At 47.8% G+C, this 16,518-nt stretch overlaps 1 protein-coding gene across 1 annotated transcript in view; it reads left to right on the top strand.

Annotated features, from left to right (window-relative positions):
- Window positions 1–16,518, top strand: part of ankfn1a (ankyrin repeat and fibronectin type III domain containing 1a) — a gene marked incomplete at both ends in the record, with an annotated part of 193,056 nt that overhangs the window by 136,911 nt on the left and 39,627 nt on the right. The window contains 6 exons of the mRNA XM_084158389.1: window positions 1–15; window positions 295–411; window positions 529–744; window positions 4,980–5,146; window positions 12,352–12,526; window positions 13,284–13,452. The exon at window positions 1–15 is cut by the window's left edge and continues 118 nt beyond it. Coding sequence (XP_084014515.1) covers window positions 1–15; window positions 295–411; window positions 529–744; window positions 4,980–5,146; window positions 12,352–12,526; window positions 13,284–13,452 — 859 coding nt within the window. The remainder of the gene's footprint in view (window positions 16–294; window positions 412–528; window positions 745–4,979; window positions 5,147–12,351; window positions 12,527–13,283; window positions 13,453–16,518) is intronic.

Genomic DNA, 16,518 nt, shown 5'->3' with positions numbered 1-16,518 from the left:
CTCTGGTTCACTAAGGTATTGTGGGTAATGTAGTTCATTATATCAAGGACAGTGGCCACATTGAATAGATTTTTATATCACTATATTGCATCAAGTAGGATTCTGCATTTCACTTTATACTTAGCATAGTAAAAATGAATGTACCTTGTTACCTTTTCTAGGATTATGTTCATGGTGCAGTCTCTCTCTCTCTCTCTCTCTCTCTCTCTCTCTCTCTCTCTCTCTCTCTCTCTCTCTCTCTCTCTCTCTCTCTCTCTCTCTCTCTCTATCTATATCCCCTCCCTCTCTCTGTAGTTGTCATGTATGTGGGAGGATGTGCGGTGGCTGAGACAGAGTATGTCTGTCTCCATGTCCTCCTCCTCCACTCTACAGGCCAGACAGAAGATGCTGTCTGCTGCTGGGCAGCTACAGGTACACTTGTGTATGTGTGTGGTATGTGAGTGAGAGATTAATAGATAGGCAGACATACAGATAGAATGATTTATTGGTGTATTCATTGATTGATTGATCGACTGATGTCATTCTCAGAATCTGTTAGGCACACACAATTTGGGGCGTGTCCACTACGAGCCCATCAAGGATCGTCATGGCAATGTGTTGCTATTGACGATCAGGGACATGGAGAGCCAGTACTCCTTCTTCAATGGGAAGTGGATGCAGGTGTCCAAGCTACAGAGCCAGAGGAAGAGTCTGTCCACACCTGAGGAACCCTACGCACTGGACATACTGCTAATAACCATACAGGTACATTTACATTTTACATTTACGTCATTTAGCAGACGCTCTTATCCAGAGCGACTTACAAATTGGTGCATTCACCTTATAGCCAGTGGGATAACCACTTTACAATATGTTTTTTTTTGTTGTTTGTTTTTTTGGGGTGGGGTGGGGTGGGGTGGGGTAAGGGGGGGTAGAATGATTACTTTATCCTATCCCAGGTATTCCTTAAAGAGGTGGGGTTTCAAGTGTCTCCGGAAGGTGGTGAGTGACTCCGCTGTCCTGGCGTCGTGAGGGAACTTGTTCCACCATTGGGGTGCCAGAGCAGCGAACAGTTTTGACTGGGCTGAGCGGGAACTGTGCTTCCGCAGAGGTAGGGGGGCCAGCAGGCCAGAGGTGGATGAACGCAATGCCCTCGTTTGGGTGTAGGGACTGATGAGAGCGTGAAGGTACGGAGGTGCCGTTCCCCTCACAGCTCCGTAGGCAAGCACCATGGTCTTGTAGCAGATGCGAGCTTCAACTGGAAGCCAGTGGAGTGTTCGGGGGAGCGGGGTGACGTGAGAGAACTTGGGAAGGTTGAACACCAGACGGGCTGCGGCATTCTGGATGAGTTGTAGGGGTTTAATGGCACAGGCAGGGAGCTCAGCCAACAGCGAGTTGCAGTAATCCAGACGGGAGATGACAAGTGCCTGGATTAGGACCTGTGCCGCTTCCTGTGTGAGGCAGGGTCGTACTCTCCGAATGTTGTAGAGCATGAACCTACAGGATCGGGTCACCGCCTTGATGTTAGCGGAGAACGACAGGGTGTTGTCCAGGGTCACGCCAAGGCTCTTCGCACTCTGGGAGGAGGACACAACGGAGTTGTCAACCGTGATGGCGAGATCATGGAACGGGCAGTCCTTCCCCGGGAGGAAGAGCAGCTCCGTCTTGCCGAGGTTCAGCTTGAGGTGGTGATCCGTCAACCACACTGATATGTCTGCCAGACATGCAGAGATGCGATTCGCCACCTGGTTATCAGAAGGGGGAAAGGAGAAGATTAGTTGTGTGTCGTCAGGATTCAGCAGGGAGGAGAAGGTGGCAAAGAGCTTCCTAGGGTTAGAGGCAGATGCTTGGAATTTAGAGTGGTAGAAAGTGGCTTTAGCAGCAGAAACAGATGAAGAAAATGTAGAGAGGAGGGAGTGAAAAGATGCCAGGTCCGCAGGGAGTCTAGTTTTCCTCCATTTCCACTCGGCTGCCCGGAGCCCTGTTCTGTGAGCTCGCAATGAGTCGTCAAGCCACGGAGCAGGAGGGGAGGCCGGGAGGATAAGGGACATAGAGAGTCAAAGGATGCAGAAAGGGAGAGGAGGGTTGAGGAGGCAGAATCAGGAGATTGGAGGGAGAAGGATTGAGCAGAGGGAAGAGATGATAGGATGGAAGAGGAGAGAGTAGCGGGAGAGAGAGAGCGAAGGTTGCGACAGTGCATTACCATCTGAGTAGGGGCAGAGTGAGTAGTGTTGGAGGAGAGCGAGAGAGAAAAGGATACAAAGTAGTGGTCGGAGACATGGAGGGGAGTTGCAGTGAGATTAGTAGAAGAACAGCATCTAGTAAAGATGAGGTCAAGCGTATTGCCTGCCTTGTGAGTAGGGGGGGACGGTGAGAGGGTGAGGTCAAAAGAGGAGAGGAGTGGAAAGAAGGAGGCAGAGAGAAATTAGTCAAAGGTAGACGTAGGGAGGTTGAAGTCACCCAGAACTGTGAGGGGTGAGCCATCCTCAGGAAAGGAACTTGTCAAGCTCATTGATGAACTCTCCAAGGGAACCTGGAGGGCGATAAATGACAAGGATGTTAAGCTTGAATGGGCTAGTGACTGTGACAGCATGGAATTCAAATGAGGAGATAGACAGATGGGTCAGGGGAAAAAGAGAGAATGTCCACTTGGGAGAGATGAGGATTCCTGTGCCACCACCCCGCTGACCAGATGCTCTCGGGGTATGCGAGAACACATGGTCAGACGAGGAGAGCAGTAGGAGCAGCAGTGTTTTCAGTGGTAATCCATGTTTCCGTCAGCGCCAAGAAGGGTCGAGGGACTGGAGGGTAGCATAGGCTGAGATGAACTCTGCCTTGTTGGCCGCAGAACGGCAGTTCCAGAGGCTGCCGGAGACCTGGAACTCCACATGGGTGGTGCATGCAGGGACCACCAGGCTAGAGAGGCAGCAGCCACGCGGTGTGAGGCGTTTGTATAGCCTGTGCGGAGAGGAGAGAACAGGGATAGACAGAGGCATAGTTGACAGGCTACAGAAAATGGCTACAATAATGCAAAGGAGATCGGAATGAAATGTACTAAACATCTGGGAAAGCGAGAGAGCGGGGCCTCCCTCACTTATGTTTCACTGAAACACCCCAATATAACTCTCCCAACTTCCAGCTCAGAAACTTTAATTGTTGTAAACTACAGCGGTTCAATGTTTTCTAGGAATAGACTAAATTAGTTTATTCAGCTTGCTAACTTGGTACAGTATTCTTCCGTGAAAATCGTCCAGGGCACCTAGTCATATGACGCCACAGCCAACTAGCATGCCGGACTCCATCAACACGGTTTAGCACCAATACTCGGCCACAACAAACCACCAGTGTGTCAACACGCCAAGCAGATCATTCGTGTCCGTGTCTAACGTTGTGGGTTAGTCCCGACAGCTTGAGCGAGTCCGTCGTCAACTTATTCAGCCAGGTAGTTAGCTAGAATAGTTAGCATACTAGCTAGCCATTGCTTTCTGACAACGAAGAAACCCCTCCTCCCATGGCACGAACACACAGAGAGAGCCAAGCTAACGTTAACTAGTCACCCATGTCCCGAATTCCCTTGAACGACTCTGGCTACCAGTATGTAAAAACAAAACACAAATGTAGGTTATAACTTACCCCTAGCAGCTACTGTTAGCTAGCCAAGTGCAAAGCTAGCCACTGAATTGATTCAGCCAGTTCGCGTCTGTTCGCTAGGTCGTTCCAGCTATTGTTTAGTAGCTATCCAGGTAGCAACAAGCTAGCTACATTTCAAGCACAGTAGCCACTTACTACCTAATGTTAACGCTTCAGACAATGAGGTTAGAAAAACAGCTGAATGGTAGGCATTATTGTATGTAATTATTGTAGGCAGCTAGCTGGCGTAATTACAGGTACTCTCAGGTGTGAAACAGCTATCCACAGTTGCTAATAGTTACCAGTAGCTACCCGCTAGCTAGTCCAGGTAGTGGGTTAGCTAGCTTCGTGCTTCACCGGGCTCAGCCGAATACAATACTAACCTACAATAATTACATACAACAACCCACGATAACTACCTACAATACCTAACTACAATCTAAATACATAGTTTAAGCTTTACTCGACAAAGCCCAAACTATGTATATAAGCCATATAAGCCAAGCTTACCTCCCGCCAGAGAGAGACACAACCTCACCCGACGACGATCTCCTGTTCAGGAAGATACCTTTACCATAACATTACCACAACCATCCCATAACCTTATCACAACCCTACCATAACCTTACCATAACTCTACTATAACCCCACCATAACCTTACCATAACCCTACTATAACCATACCGTAGTGGTCCTCTGTATCTCAGTTGATAGAGCATGGCACTTGCTAAGCCATGATAGTGGGTTTGATTCCAGGTATCACCCATACTTAAAATGTATGCACACATGACTGTAAGTCGCTTTGGATAAAAGCGTCTGCTAAATCGCATATATTATTATATTATAAACACCGGTTGGCCATATTGACACTCCCCAGAAGAAGCAGTCCTCTATAGGAATGAATGGAATTCTACAGTATTTCAAATTAAATGTATTTTATTACATGTATTTTTTGTTGTAGTGGGGACAGTAACATTAGAACTTTCAAAAAATTATACTTTAAGGGAAATGTTTACTTAATATAATTTATAAAGTATGCATTAAGGTGTCTATAATAGAATAAACAAATGTAAATATTTTTTACAATGGTGGGGGAGTGCCAAGATGGCTTCAAAACAGCACCCCCTGTCAGTCATCTAGTGTAATATAAATAATTGATTATGACCCTATGCACTGGACATACTTCTCATCACCATACATGTACCACACACACACACACACACACACACACACACACACACACACACACACACACACACACACACACACACACACACATTCACCCATTTCACCTACTGACGCTGTATATTCTCTCTCCCCCTTTTTCTCTCTCTCTCTTTCCCTCCCTCCCTCTGTCCCTCCCTCCCCAGGACATCTTGGCCTACCAGAGGCGTAGCCAGCATCGCCTTGTCCCAGGTCTGTACCTGGGCTACCTGAAGCTCAGCAGCTCTGTAGACCAGATCAGGGTGCTGGTGCCGCAGAGGATGCCCAACATGCTGTGCCACGCGCGGGTACGAGACAACGCCAATGTCTCCAGGTAAGGACTCACCACAGCTGGATGTATACTTACTGTCTTACTTACACTTACCTTTACATTACCTTTGGATGTTAGGGGGTGACACACAGAGCAACCAAGATGCAACTTTGTTGCAAGCAACCAAAATTGCATCCAGATTACTTCATGTGACATCAGTTTAAGGATGCAATGAACTCCCTCCATGGAAAATGTTGAGCATCACTTCAAGAGAGGTTGATTTTGGACAGCTCCTCCATCATGGTGTTGCAATGTGGTTCCAGGCCTCATATACACCCCATACAACAGATAAGGGTGTTTGTCTGTTGGAAGGCTGTAAGGTGTGCAAACATATGAAGGTCAGGGTTACAGACATATGGATTTAGCCTAACATGGCAAGAAATGGGTCTGTGATATTGAGATTTGATCACGCTGTGTTGTGCTGAGTTAGAGTTGTCATCGGGCCTGAAAATTCTAGCCCGGTCCAACCCAAGCACGGTGAGCTGAAGCCCAAGCCCAGGCTCAGTCCAACATCACAGAAATTAAATGAGCCCGAACCTGAAAATAAAGCCATATTACTAGGAAACAGTATATTGATTTAAACTCACCTTAGTTATGATCAACTGAATGACAAAAATATTAGAATAAAGTAGGCTAATGCAGTTGAAGGCATGTATCAAATTCTTGCCTATTCTGAAATGCCTTAAGTCATATCCAACCATTATTGGCACCCCAATGGTGGAACAAGCTCCCTCACGACGCCAGGACAGCGGAGTCACTCACCACCTTCCGGAGACACTTGAAACCCCACCTCTTTAAGGAATACCTGGGATAGGATAAAGTAATCCTTCTACCCCCCCTTACCCCACCCCCCCCAAAAAAAAAAAGTATATATATATATATATATATATAGTAAAGTGGTTGTCCCACTGGCTATCATAAGGTGAATGCACCAATTTGTCGCTCTGGATAAGAGCGTCTGCTAAATTACGAAAATGTAAAACGAAAATGTAAATGTAATACTAATTTAAAGCAATTGTCAATTGTCCCGTGTAGCTCAGTTGGTAGATCATGGCGCTTGCAACGCCAGGGTTTTGGGTTCGTTTCCCACGGGGGGCCAGTATGAAAATGTATGCATTCACTAACTGTAAGTCGCTCTGGATAAGAGCGTCTACCTAGATGATCATTTCAGCACCGTTTTGATTGGGACAGCGCCATCGCGCTGCTTTGAGACAAGCCTTTGAGACAAGCGTGGGGGAAACGTCTAGATAAATCAATCAATGTCAGATTTTTGTTTGAACTGAATCTCGCTATGGATATTTGGTAACAATTAGGCTGGGAAAATGTTAGCTAAATTGAGGTGAGTGCTCATGATCATCTTTATTCTAGCTTGCTCATCATATATTTGGACTAGCATGTTATGTAGCTTAACAAGTTGATTTTGCTCTTCACTCACATAGTAGCCTGTCCTACTCTCGACCAATGCCTGTAACTTGTCTGATAATCAGTCAATGTGATTTTGTTTTACTGAATCTCCGTCTGTATATTTGGTTGATTGATCTCTTGCTGGGCAAGTGGAGGTGGTAGCTCATTTATTCGTTTGCTCATCTATCATTGATCAGAAACATTTAGCATTCGATAATGTAGCCTAAATCAAGTGTATTATTCTGCACTTGACTCACGTAGTAGCCTTATATAATCTATCCACCAGAGAGCTGTGAAAGCACGTCCTGTTTTTTCGGTCTTAACGTTACTTAGTCTACTTCAATATAATCAATACATCATTCATTCATGTCATTACACGGCATACAAGTCATTCATGCCTTTAAATACAATCAAGCATTTTATTTTGAAATTAAATAACAAAGGGAGCCTTGAATAATTAAACAATAAATAACTTGCTTGTCTGCCAGACATCCGTTTGAATAAAAAGCCCTTTGTTTTACATGCATGTTTGATTAAGAAAACATTTGAATCAGTTATGGATCTACTTTCGATAGTTTACAAGGTCCAGCAAGGCACATTAGCAGGGCAGTCATAGGGTATATTTTGTTAGGATGTATCTGCATTAAGATGCCATTGGAATATAGGCTTCTCCTGATACTGAGATGCGCTGCCTGTCATGGTCTTGTGGATCATCATTCTCCCGAATGCAATCCAGCCTATTCGTATCACAATTTGAAGCATTTCAATCATCAGAAATATAAGTTTCATCATGCCAACAAATGTCTCTGGCCCAGCCAATATTGGAATCCTGGCGATGCTAGTGGAATTTGAGAATGAGAACTCTATGCTGAGTAACTAAATGTCTGTTTTTAGCCTGTCTGTCTGGCTGTGTATACTGTAGTGTAGGTGGTATTTGGGTCTGTATGTCTGTTTTGTAGGTGGTATTAGAGTCTGTTTTCTAGGTGGTATTAGGTCTAGGACTTGGCACCGTAACAGTTGTTGTTAGAACATTAATTTAGAGGAATGCCAGTTCGCTGTTTACACCTCTGATGTTGTCAGCTAACATTCACCACATTACACATTCTCTACTGGGACGCTCACCGCTAATCTACCTACAGTATTATGTTACATTGACTGTGAGGTTGTGTGTGTGCATACGCATGCATGCATGTGTCCGTGTGTGTGTGTGTGTGTGTGTGTGTGTGTGTGTTTGAGTAATATCAGATCTGATTTCTATGGGGCTGGGAGGAATAGTTAGAAGTATTTGTGCAATGCTCCTTGGCTACAGCTAGCAGAGTTCCTGGACGCTAGTCAGCTAGCAGTGTTCCTGGACGCTAGTCAGCTAGCAGAGTTCCTGGACGCCAGTCAGCTAGCAGTGTTCCTGGACGCCAGTCAGCTAGTAGAGTTCCTGGACGCCAGTCAGCTAGCAGAGTTCATGGACGCCAGTCAGCTAGCAGAGTTCCTGGACGCTAGTTAGCTAGCAGAGTTCCTGGACGCTAGTCAGCTAGCAGAGTACCTGGACGCTAGTCAGCTAGTAGAGTTCCTGGACGCCAGTCAGCTAGCAGAGTTCCTGGACGCTAGTCAGCTAGCAGAGTTCCTGGATGCTAGTTAGCTAGCAGAGTTCCTGGACGCTAGTTAGCTAGCAGAATTCCTGGACGCTAGTCAGCTAGCAGAGTTCCTGGATGCTAGTCAGCTAGCAGAGTACCTGGACGCTAGTCAGCTAGCAGAGTACCTGGACGCCAGTCAGCTAGTAGAGTTCCTGGACGCCAGTCAGCTAGTAGAGTTCCTGGACGCCAGTCAGCTAGCAGAGTTCCTGGACGCCAGTCAGCTAGCAGAGTTCCTGGACGCCAGTCAGCTAGCAGAGTTCCTGGATGCTAGTTAGCTAGCAGAGTTCCTGGATGCTAGTTAGCTAGCAGAGTTCCTGGACGCTAGTCAGCTAGCAGAGTTCATGGACGCCAGTCAGCTAGCAGAGTTCCTGGACGCCAGTCAGCTAGCAGAGTTCCTGGATGCCAGTCAGCTAGCAGAGTTCCTGGACGCCAGTCAGCTAGCAGAGTTCCTGGACGCCAGTCAGCTAGCAGAGTTCCTGGACGCCAGTCAGCTAGCAGAGTTCCTGGACGCTAGTCAGCTAGCAGAGTTCCTGGATGCTAGTTAGCTAGCAGAGTTCCTGGACGCTAGTTAGCTAGCAGAGTTCCTGGACGCTAGTCAGCTAGCAGAGTTCCTGGACGCTAGTCAGCTAGCAGAGTTCCTGGATGCTAGTTAGCTAGCAGAGTTCCTGGACGCTAGTTAGCTAGCAGAGTTCCTGGACGCTAGTCAGCTAGCAGAGTTCCTGGACGCTAGTCAGCTAGCAGAGTACCTGGACGCTAGTCAGCTAGCAGAGTACCTGGACGCTAGTCAGCTAGCAGAGTACCTGGACGCTAGTCAGCTAGCAGAGTTCCTGGACGCTAGTTAGCTAGCAGAGTTCCTGGACGCTAGTCAGCTAGCAGAGTTCCTGGACGCTAGTCAGCTAGCAGATTACCTGGACGCCAGTCAGCTAGTAGAGTTCCTGGACGCTAGTCAGCTAGCAGAGTTCCTGGATGCTAGTCAGCTAGCAGAGTTCCTGGATGCTAGTCAGCTAGCAGAGTTCCTGGATGCTAGTTAGCTAGCAGAGTTCCTGGACGCTAGTCAGCTAGCAGAGTTCCTGGATGCTAGTTAGCTAGCAGAGTTCCTGGACGCTAGTCAGCTGTGCTGCGGTCCTAGTCAGTGCCGTGCTGTGGTCCTAGTCAGCTATGCTGTGGTCCGAGTTAGCTGTGCTGCACTCCTAGTTAGCTGTGCTGCGGTCTTAGTTACCTGTGCTGCACTCCTAGTCACCTGTGCCGCGCTCCTAGTTAGCTGTGCTGCGGTTGTAGTTACCTGTGCTGCACTCCTAGTCACCTGTGCTGTGGTCCTAGTTAGCCGTGCTGCGTTCCTAGTTATCTGTGCTGCGGTCCTAGTTAGCTGTGCTGCACTCCTAGTTAGCTGTGCTGCGGTCCTAGTCACCTGTGCTGCGGTCCTAGTCACCTGTGCTGCGGTCCTAGTCACCTGTGCTGCGGTCCTAGTCACCTGTGCTGCGGTCCTAGTCACCTGTGCTGCGGTCTTAGTCAGGCCTGTGCTGCAGTCCTAGTCAGCTATGCTGTGGTCCGAGTTAGCTGTGTTGCAGTCCTAGTTAGATGTGCTGCGATTGTAGTTACCTGTGCTGCGCTCCTATTCACCTGTGCTGCGGTTGTAGTTACCTGTGCTGCGGTTGTAGTTACCTGTGCTGCGCTCCTAGTCAGCTTTGCTGTGGCCGTAGTTAGCTGTGCTGCGGTCGTAGTTAGCTGCGCTGCGCTCCTATTCACCTGTGCTGCAGTTGTAGTTACCTGTGCTGCGGTCCTAGTTACCTGTGCTGCGCTCCTAGTCACCTGTGCTTCGGTCTTAGTCAGGCTTGTGCTGCAGTCCTAGTCAGCTATGCTGTGGTCTGAGTTAGCTGTGCTGAAGTCCTAGTTAGATGTGCTGCGATCGTAGTTCCCTGTGCAGCGCTCCTATTCACCTGTGCTGCGGTTGTAGTTACCTGTGCTGCGGTTGTAGTTAGCTGTGCTGCGCTCCTAGTCAGCTGTGCTGTGGTCGTAGTTAGCTGTGCTGCGGTCCTAGTTAGCTGTGCTGCGGTCCTAGTTACCTGTGCTGCGGTTGTAGTTACCTGTGCTGCGCTCCTAGTCAGCTTTGCTGTGGCCGTAGTTAGCTGTGCTGCGGTCGTAGTTAGCTGCGCTGCGCTCCTATTCACCTGTGCTGCAGTTGTAGTTACCTGTGCTGCGGTCCTAGTTACCTGTGCTGCGCTCCTAGTCACCTGTGCTTCGGTCTTAGTCAGGCTTGTGCTGCAGTCCTAGTCAGCTATGCTGTGGTCTGAGTTAGCTGTGCTGAAGTCCTAGTTAGATGTGCTGCGATCGTAGTTCCCTGTGCAGCGCTCCTATTCACCTGTGCTGCGGTTGTAGTTACCTGTGCTGCGGTTGTAGTTAGCTGTGCTGCGCTCCTAGTCAGCTGTGCTGTGGTCCTAGTTAGCTGTGCTGCGGTCCTAGTTAGCTGTGCTGCGGTCCTAGTTAGCTATGCTGCGGTCGTAGTTAGCTGTGCTGCGGTCGTAGTTAGCTGTGCTGCGCTCCTAGTTAGCTGTGCTGCGCTCCTAGTTAGCTGTGCTGCGCTCCTAGTTAGCTGTGCTGCGCTCCTAGTCACCTGTGCTGCGCTCCTAGTCACCTGTGCTGCGGTCCTAGTCAGCTGTGCTGCGCTCCTAGTCACCTGTGCTGCGGTCCTAGTCAGCTGTACTGCGGCCCTAGCTAGCTGTGCTGCGGTCCTAGTTAGCTATGCTGCGATCCTAGTTAGCTATGCTGCGGTCCTAGTTAGCTATGCTGCGGTCGTAGTTAGCTGTGCTGCGGTCGTAGTTAGCTGTGCTGCGCTCCTAGTTAGCTGTGCTGCGCTCCTAGTTAGCTGTGCTGCGCTCCTAGTCACCTGTGCTGCGCTCCTAGTCACCTGTGCTGCGGTCCTAGTCAGCTGTGCTGCGCTCCTAGTCACCTGTGCTGCGGTCCTAGATAGCTGTACTGTGGTCCTAGTTAGCTGTGCTACGGTCCTAGATAGCTGTACTGTGGTCCTAGTTAGCTATGCTGCGGTCCTAGTTAGCTATGCTGCGGTCCTAGATACAGTGGGAAGTGTTAAGTGAGAAACTAAGGGAAACATTGGACAGCGTTTTTCCCCTTCATCTCAGAAAAACACTGCAGTCAGACAGACTTTCTTCTCTCTCTATCCCTCATTCTCTCTCTCTTTCTGTCTGTTTACTCTGTCTATTCTCTCTATTTCACTGTCTGTCTCTCTCTCTGTCTCTCACTCTCTCTCTCTCATGTTAGTGTGTGAGGCAGACACTAGACGGGCAGCAGTGTGTATTTGGATCTGACAGTACAATATTATGCTACAGACACTGTGCCAAAGCCTCATGTATTTTCATCTACAGATCATGGAAATACTTGGGAGCTTTGGCTGTTGACAGATTTAGAGAAACTGGAGAGTGTTGTGACCATGGTCAGTTGAGGAGAGAAAGAGAGGGATGAGGGGATAGAAGTGAGATAGAGAGATGTTGAGTTTCTCTCTACAGGTGATACAGAGATGTGTGTGGGTGTGTATGGGTGTGCGTGTGCGTTGGTGCGTGTGTGTGTTTGTTGTGTAAATGAGTTGTTTGTTGACATTGGTCTGAGGTGGTAGAGGTGACCTCAGTGGTTAGCTGGACACAGGGACTATTATACAGTATATACACCCACTGGGCCAGTTACACAGACGCACACACTCGCACTTTGGAAGAGGACTTAACTCACACACATACACACTCACACACACACTCTAAGTCTCAGGTAAAGAGGAATATAGACAGGCAGACATACACTCACTGTTGCTGGCAAAGAAGTGTACACACACGTCCAGGGGCAGTGGAAGAGGTGATTTACTAGGTCTTTCCACAGACCAGAGGGAGAGCCCAAGCACAGGGAAATTCCCTGGAGCAAAACAACGATCCACACACACACAAACAGACCGATGGAGCCATAGTGACACTCTATTGGTGCATGGTAATGTTTTCGGCAGCATCAGCCTTCAGAGTCAAAGCCCATTACTATTCTGCTGCTCAGTGCCATGCTCCGACACACTGAGCCATCACAACAACTTGGAACCTATCATCTTATTCCTGCTTACATTAGGCGTTTCTCTTCTTTCTCCCTCTCTCTCTCTCTTTTCTGCTCTCCCTCTCTCTCTCTTAGGGAGGAGTGGGACTGGCTGCAGAGACTGTCAACCCTAGAGGATGGAGAGGAGAGAACGGAGGGAGAGAGAGAGGGAGCTGATCAAACGACAGACAGTAACACACCGCTGCTCTACTACGAGCTACAGACTACCCTCAAGGCCCTGCTCAAACTAATCAACCTACCTCTGCACCAGGTACACACACACACACATACACACACTCACAGGAATGCACGTACATACACACACACAAACACACACACACACACCAATCTGTCTCGACAGTACAGTAGCTCTGCACCAGGCACATAAAACCCATCTCTCATCAGGTCCTTCTTTGACAGGAGCCATATTGGATGGTTGATGGTCCTGACGTTAGCCTCACTATTAAGTTTATAGTTTCTGTTTATATTTTATCTTCTCTCTACCTCTGAACACTCCTTTCTTTACTCAGAGTTGTTTACAACACAGATCAACTGGGCTCTGAAAGCCATCTATCTCCCTGAGTGTCTTACTGGCTCTGTCCCAAAATGGCACCCTATTCCCTATATAGAGCACTACTTTGGACCAGAGCCCTATGGGCACATAGGTAGCCTCAGCACTCTGATACTGACATTCCTGAAGAACTGAACATTGTTGTTTATTTTCTAAAAATAACTAGAGGGACAGAATGTCTATCACATCTCACTGTCAAAGTATTCCATTACTTTAGAGATAAAGAGGAAGTACAAGGCAAGGGGAACATTTACCAAGACACTTAGATGGAAGAGTTGGAATGTAGGTTCGATGGGTCATGCCATGTCGTTTGTGTCTTAGCGAATGTGTGTGTCCCTGCCTGTGTGCTTACCTGTGTGCCTGTGTTTGCATGGTTGCGTGGGTGTGTGTGTCCCTGCTTGCGTATGCATCTTTGCCCCTGTTCATATTCTTACTGTGTGTTCATGTCTGGTTGCAGGCCAAGCACTTCCGTATCTACACTCAGGAGGTGTTGGAGCTGGGTCATAATGTTTCCTTTCTGCTGCTGCTGCCGGCGGCTGACGATGTGTGTACCGCTCCCGGACAGAGCAACCCCTACACACCCCACTCCGGCTTTCTCAACCTCCCTCTCCAAATGTTTGAGCTGGGTACGTCTACACTGACCGCTGCCTTCTGTTAACCCCTCATCTTGTTAGAACATGTATTTTCTCCCATCTCTCTCTCCTCTATCCCTGTGTACATCTCCCTCTCTCCTCTATCCCTGTGTACATCTCCCTCTCTCCTCTATCCCTGTGTACATCTCCCTCTCTCCTCTATCCCTGTGTACATCTCCCTCTCTCCTCTATCCCTGTGTACATCTCCCTCTCTCCTCTATCCCTGTGTACATCTCCCTCTCTCCTCTATCCCTGTGTACATCTCTCTCTCTCCTCTATCCCTGTGTACATCTCCCTCTCTCCTCTATCCCTGTGTACATCTCCCTCTCTCCTCTATCCCTGTGTACATCTCCCTCTCTCCTCTATCCCTGTGTACATCTCTCTCTCTCCTCTATCCCTGTGTACATCTCCCTCTCTCCTCTATCCCTGTGTACATCTCCCTCTCTCCTCTATCCCTGTGTACATCTCCCTCTCTCCTCTATCCCTGTGTACATCTCTCTCTCTCCTCTATCCCTGTGTACATCTCCCTCTCTCCTCTATCCCTGTGTACATCTCCCTCTCTCCTCTATCCCTGTGTACATATCCCTCTCTCCTCTATCCCTGTGTACATCTCTCTCTCTCCTCTATCCCTGTGTACATCTCCCTCTCTCCTCTATCCCTGTGTACATCTCCCTCTCTCCTCTATCCCTGTGTACATCTCTCTCTCTCCTCTATCCCTGTGTACATCTCCCTCTCTCCTCTATCCCTGTGTACATCTCTCTCTCTCCTCTATCCATGTGTACATCTCCCTCTCTCCTCTATCCCTGTGTACATCTCCCTCTCTCCTCTATCCCTGTGTACATCTCTCTCTCCTCTATCCCTGTGTACATCTCCCTCTCTCCTCTATCACTGTGTACATCTCTCTCTCTCCTCTATCCCTGTGTACATCTCTCGCTCTCCTCTATCCCTGTGTACATCTCCCTCTCTCCTCTATCCCTGTGTACATCTCTCTCTCTCCTCTATCCCTGTGTACATCTCTCTCTCTCCTCTATCCCTGTGTACATCTCCCTCTCTCCTCTATCCCTGTGTACATCTCTCGCTCTCCTCTATCCCTGTGTACATCTCTCTCTCTCCTCTGTCCCTGTGTACATCTCTCGCTCTCCTCTATCCCTGTGTACATCTCTCTCTCTCCTCTATCCCTGTGTACATCTCCCTCTCTCCTCTATCCCTGTGTACATCTCTCGCTCTCCTCTATCCCTGTGTACATCTCTCTCTCTCCTCTATCCCTGTGTACATCTCTCGCTCTCCTCTATCCCTGTGTACATCTCTCTCTCTCCTCTATACCTGTGTACATATCCCTCTCTCCTCTATCCCTGTGTACATCTCTCGCTCTCCTCTATCCCTGTGTACATCTCTCGCTCTCCTCTATCCCTGTGTACATCTCTCGCTCTCCTCTATCCTTGTGTACATCTCTCTCTCTTTCTTCCTCACGCTCCCTTGTATGAGTGAGGTATACTTTTTTATCTTTCTCTGTTGGCCCCTCTCTCTCTCGCGCTCTGTTTCTCTCTCTCTCTTTCTCTCTCTGTTTCTCTGTTAGTTCAGTGGTTGTAGATTCCTCTCTGTTCCTCTGGTCCATAGGGTCACACATTTAATCAGTCTCTGTGAGGGCTCCAGAGCAGCGCCGTGCTGATCTGACCTTTGACCCCCCTCAGAGTCAGACTAGCCCCAGAGATTAGTAGTGCTGTGAATACAAAGACACGTTCATCAGTCAGTATATGTCTTGTTATACACTGGTTTTACACTGGTTATTCACTGGTTATACACCTGTTATAGACCTGTTATACACTTGTTATATACTGTTAACATAGTATAGATATAGATCTTTATTTTATTAAACCTTTATTTTTTCAGGGAAGTCCCATTGAGACCGTGTATTTTACAAGGGTGCCCTGTTTACAAATGCAGAATAAAATACATAACAAGGATTTAGGAACACAATTATAACAATCTCTCCAGTCCACTTCCGTGCGTATAAGGAGAAGTTATTTAGTCTATATATTGTATATTCTGATATATATTTGTCTCTTCAATCCACTTCTGTGCGAATATGAAGAAGTTCATTAAGAACACCTGCTCTTTCCATGACATACAGTGAGGGAAAAAAGTATTTGATCCCCTGCTGATTTTGTACGTTTGCCCACTGACAAAGACATGATCAGTCTATAATTTTAATGGTAGGTTTATTTGAACAGTGAGAGACAGAATAACAACAAAAAAAATTCCAAAATGTTATAAATTGATTTGCATTTTAATGAGGGTAATAAGTATTTGACCCCTATGCAAAACATGACTTAGTACTTGGTGGCAAAACCCTTGTTGGCAATCACAGAGGTCAGACGTTTCTTGTAGTTGGTCACCAGGTTTGCACACATCTCAGGAGGGATTTTGTCCCACTCCTCTTTGCAGATCTTCTCCAAGTCATTAAGTTTTCGAGGCTGACGTTTGGCAACTCAAACCTTCAGTTCCCTCCACAGATTTTCTATGGGATTAAAGGTCTGGAGACTGGCTAGGCCACTCCAGGACCTTAATTTGCATATTCTTGAGCCACTCCTTTGTTGCCTTGGCCGTGTGTTTTGGGTCATTGTCATTCTGGAATACCCATCCACGACCCATTTTCAATGCCCTGGCTGAGGGAAGGAGGGTCTCACCCAAGATTTGACGGTACATGGCCCCGTCCATCGTCCATTTGATGCGGTGAAGTTGTCCTGTCCAGAAAAACACCCCCAAAGCATAATGTTTCCACCTCCATGTTTGACGGTGGGGATGGTGTTCTTGGGGTCATAGGCAGCATTCCTCCTCCTCCAAACACGGCGAGTTGAGTTGATGCCAAAGAGCTCCATTTTGATCTCATCTGACCACAACACTTTCACCCAGTTCTCCTCTGAATCATTCAGATGTTCATTGGCAAACTTCAGACGGGCCTGTATATATGCTTTCTTGAGCAGGGGGACCTTGCGGGTGCTGCAGGATGTGTGTTACCAATTGTTTTCTTGGTGACTATGGTCCCAGCTGCCTTGAGAT

This window comes from Coregonus lavaretus (assembly GCF_964263955.1).
Source record: "Coregonus lavaretus genome assembly, chromosome: 1".
NCBI lineage: Eukaryota > Metazoa > Chordata > Actinopteri > Salmoniformes > Salmonidae > Coregonus > Coregonus lavaretus.
The sequence above is the reverse complement of the archived record's forward strand: the minus strand, read 5'-3'. Positions and strand labels throughout refer to the sequence as shown.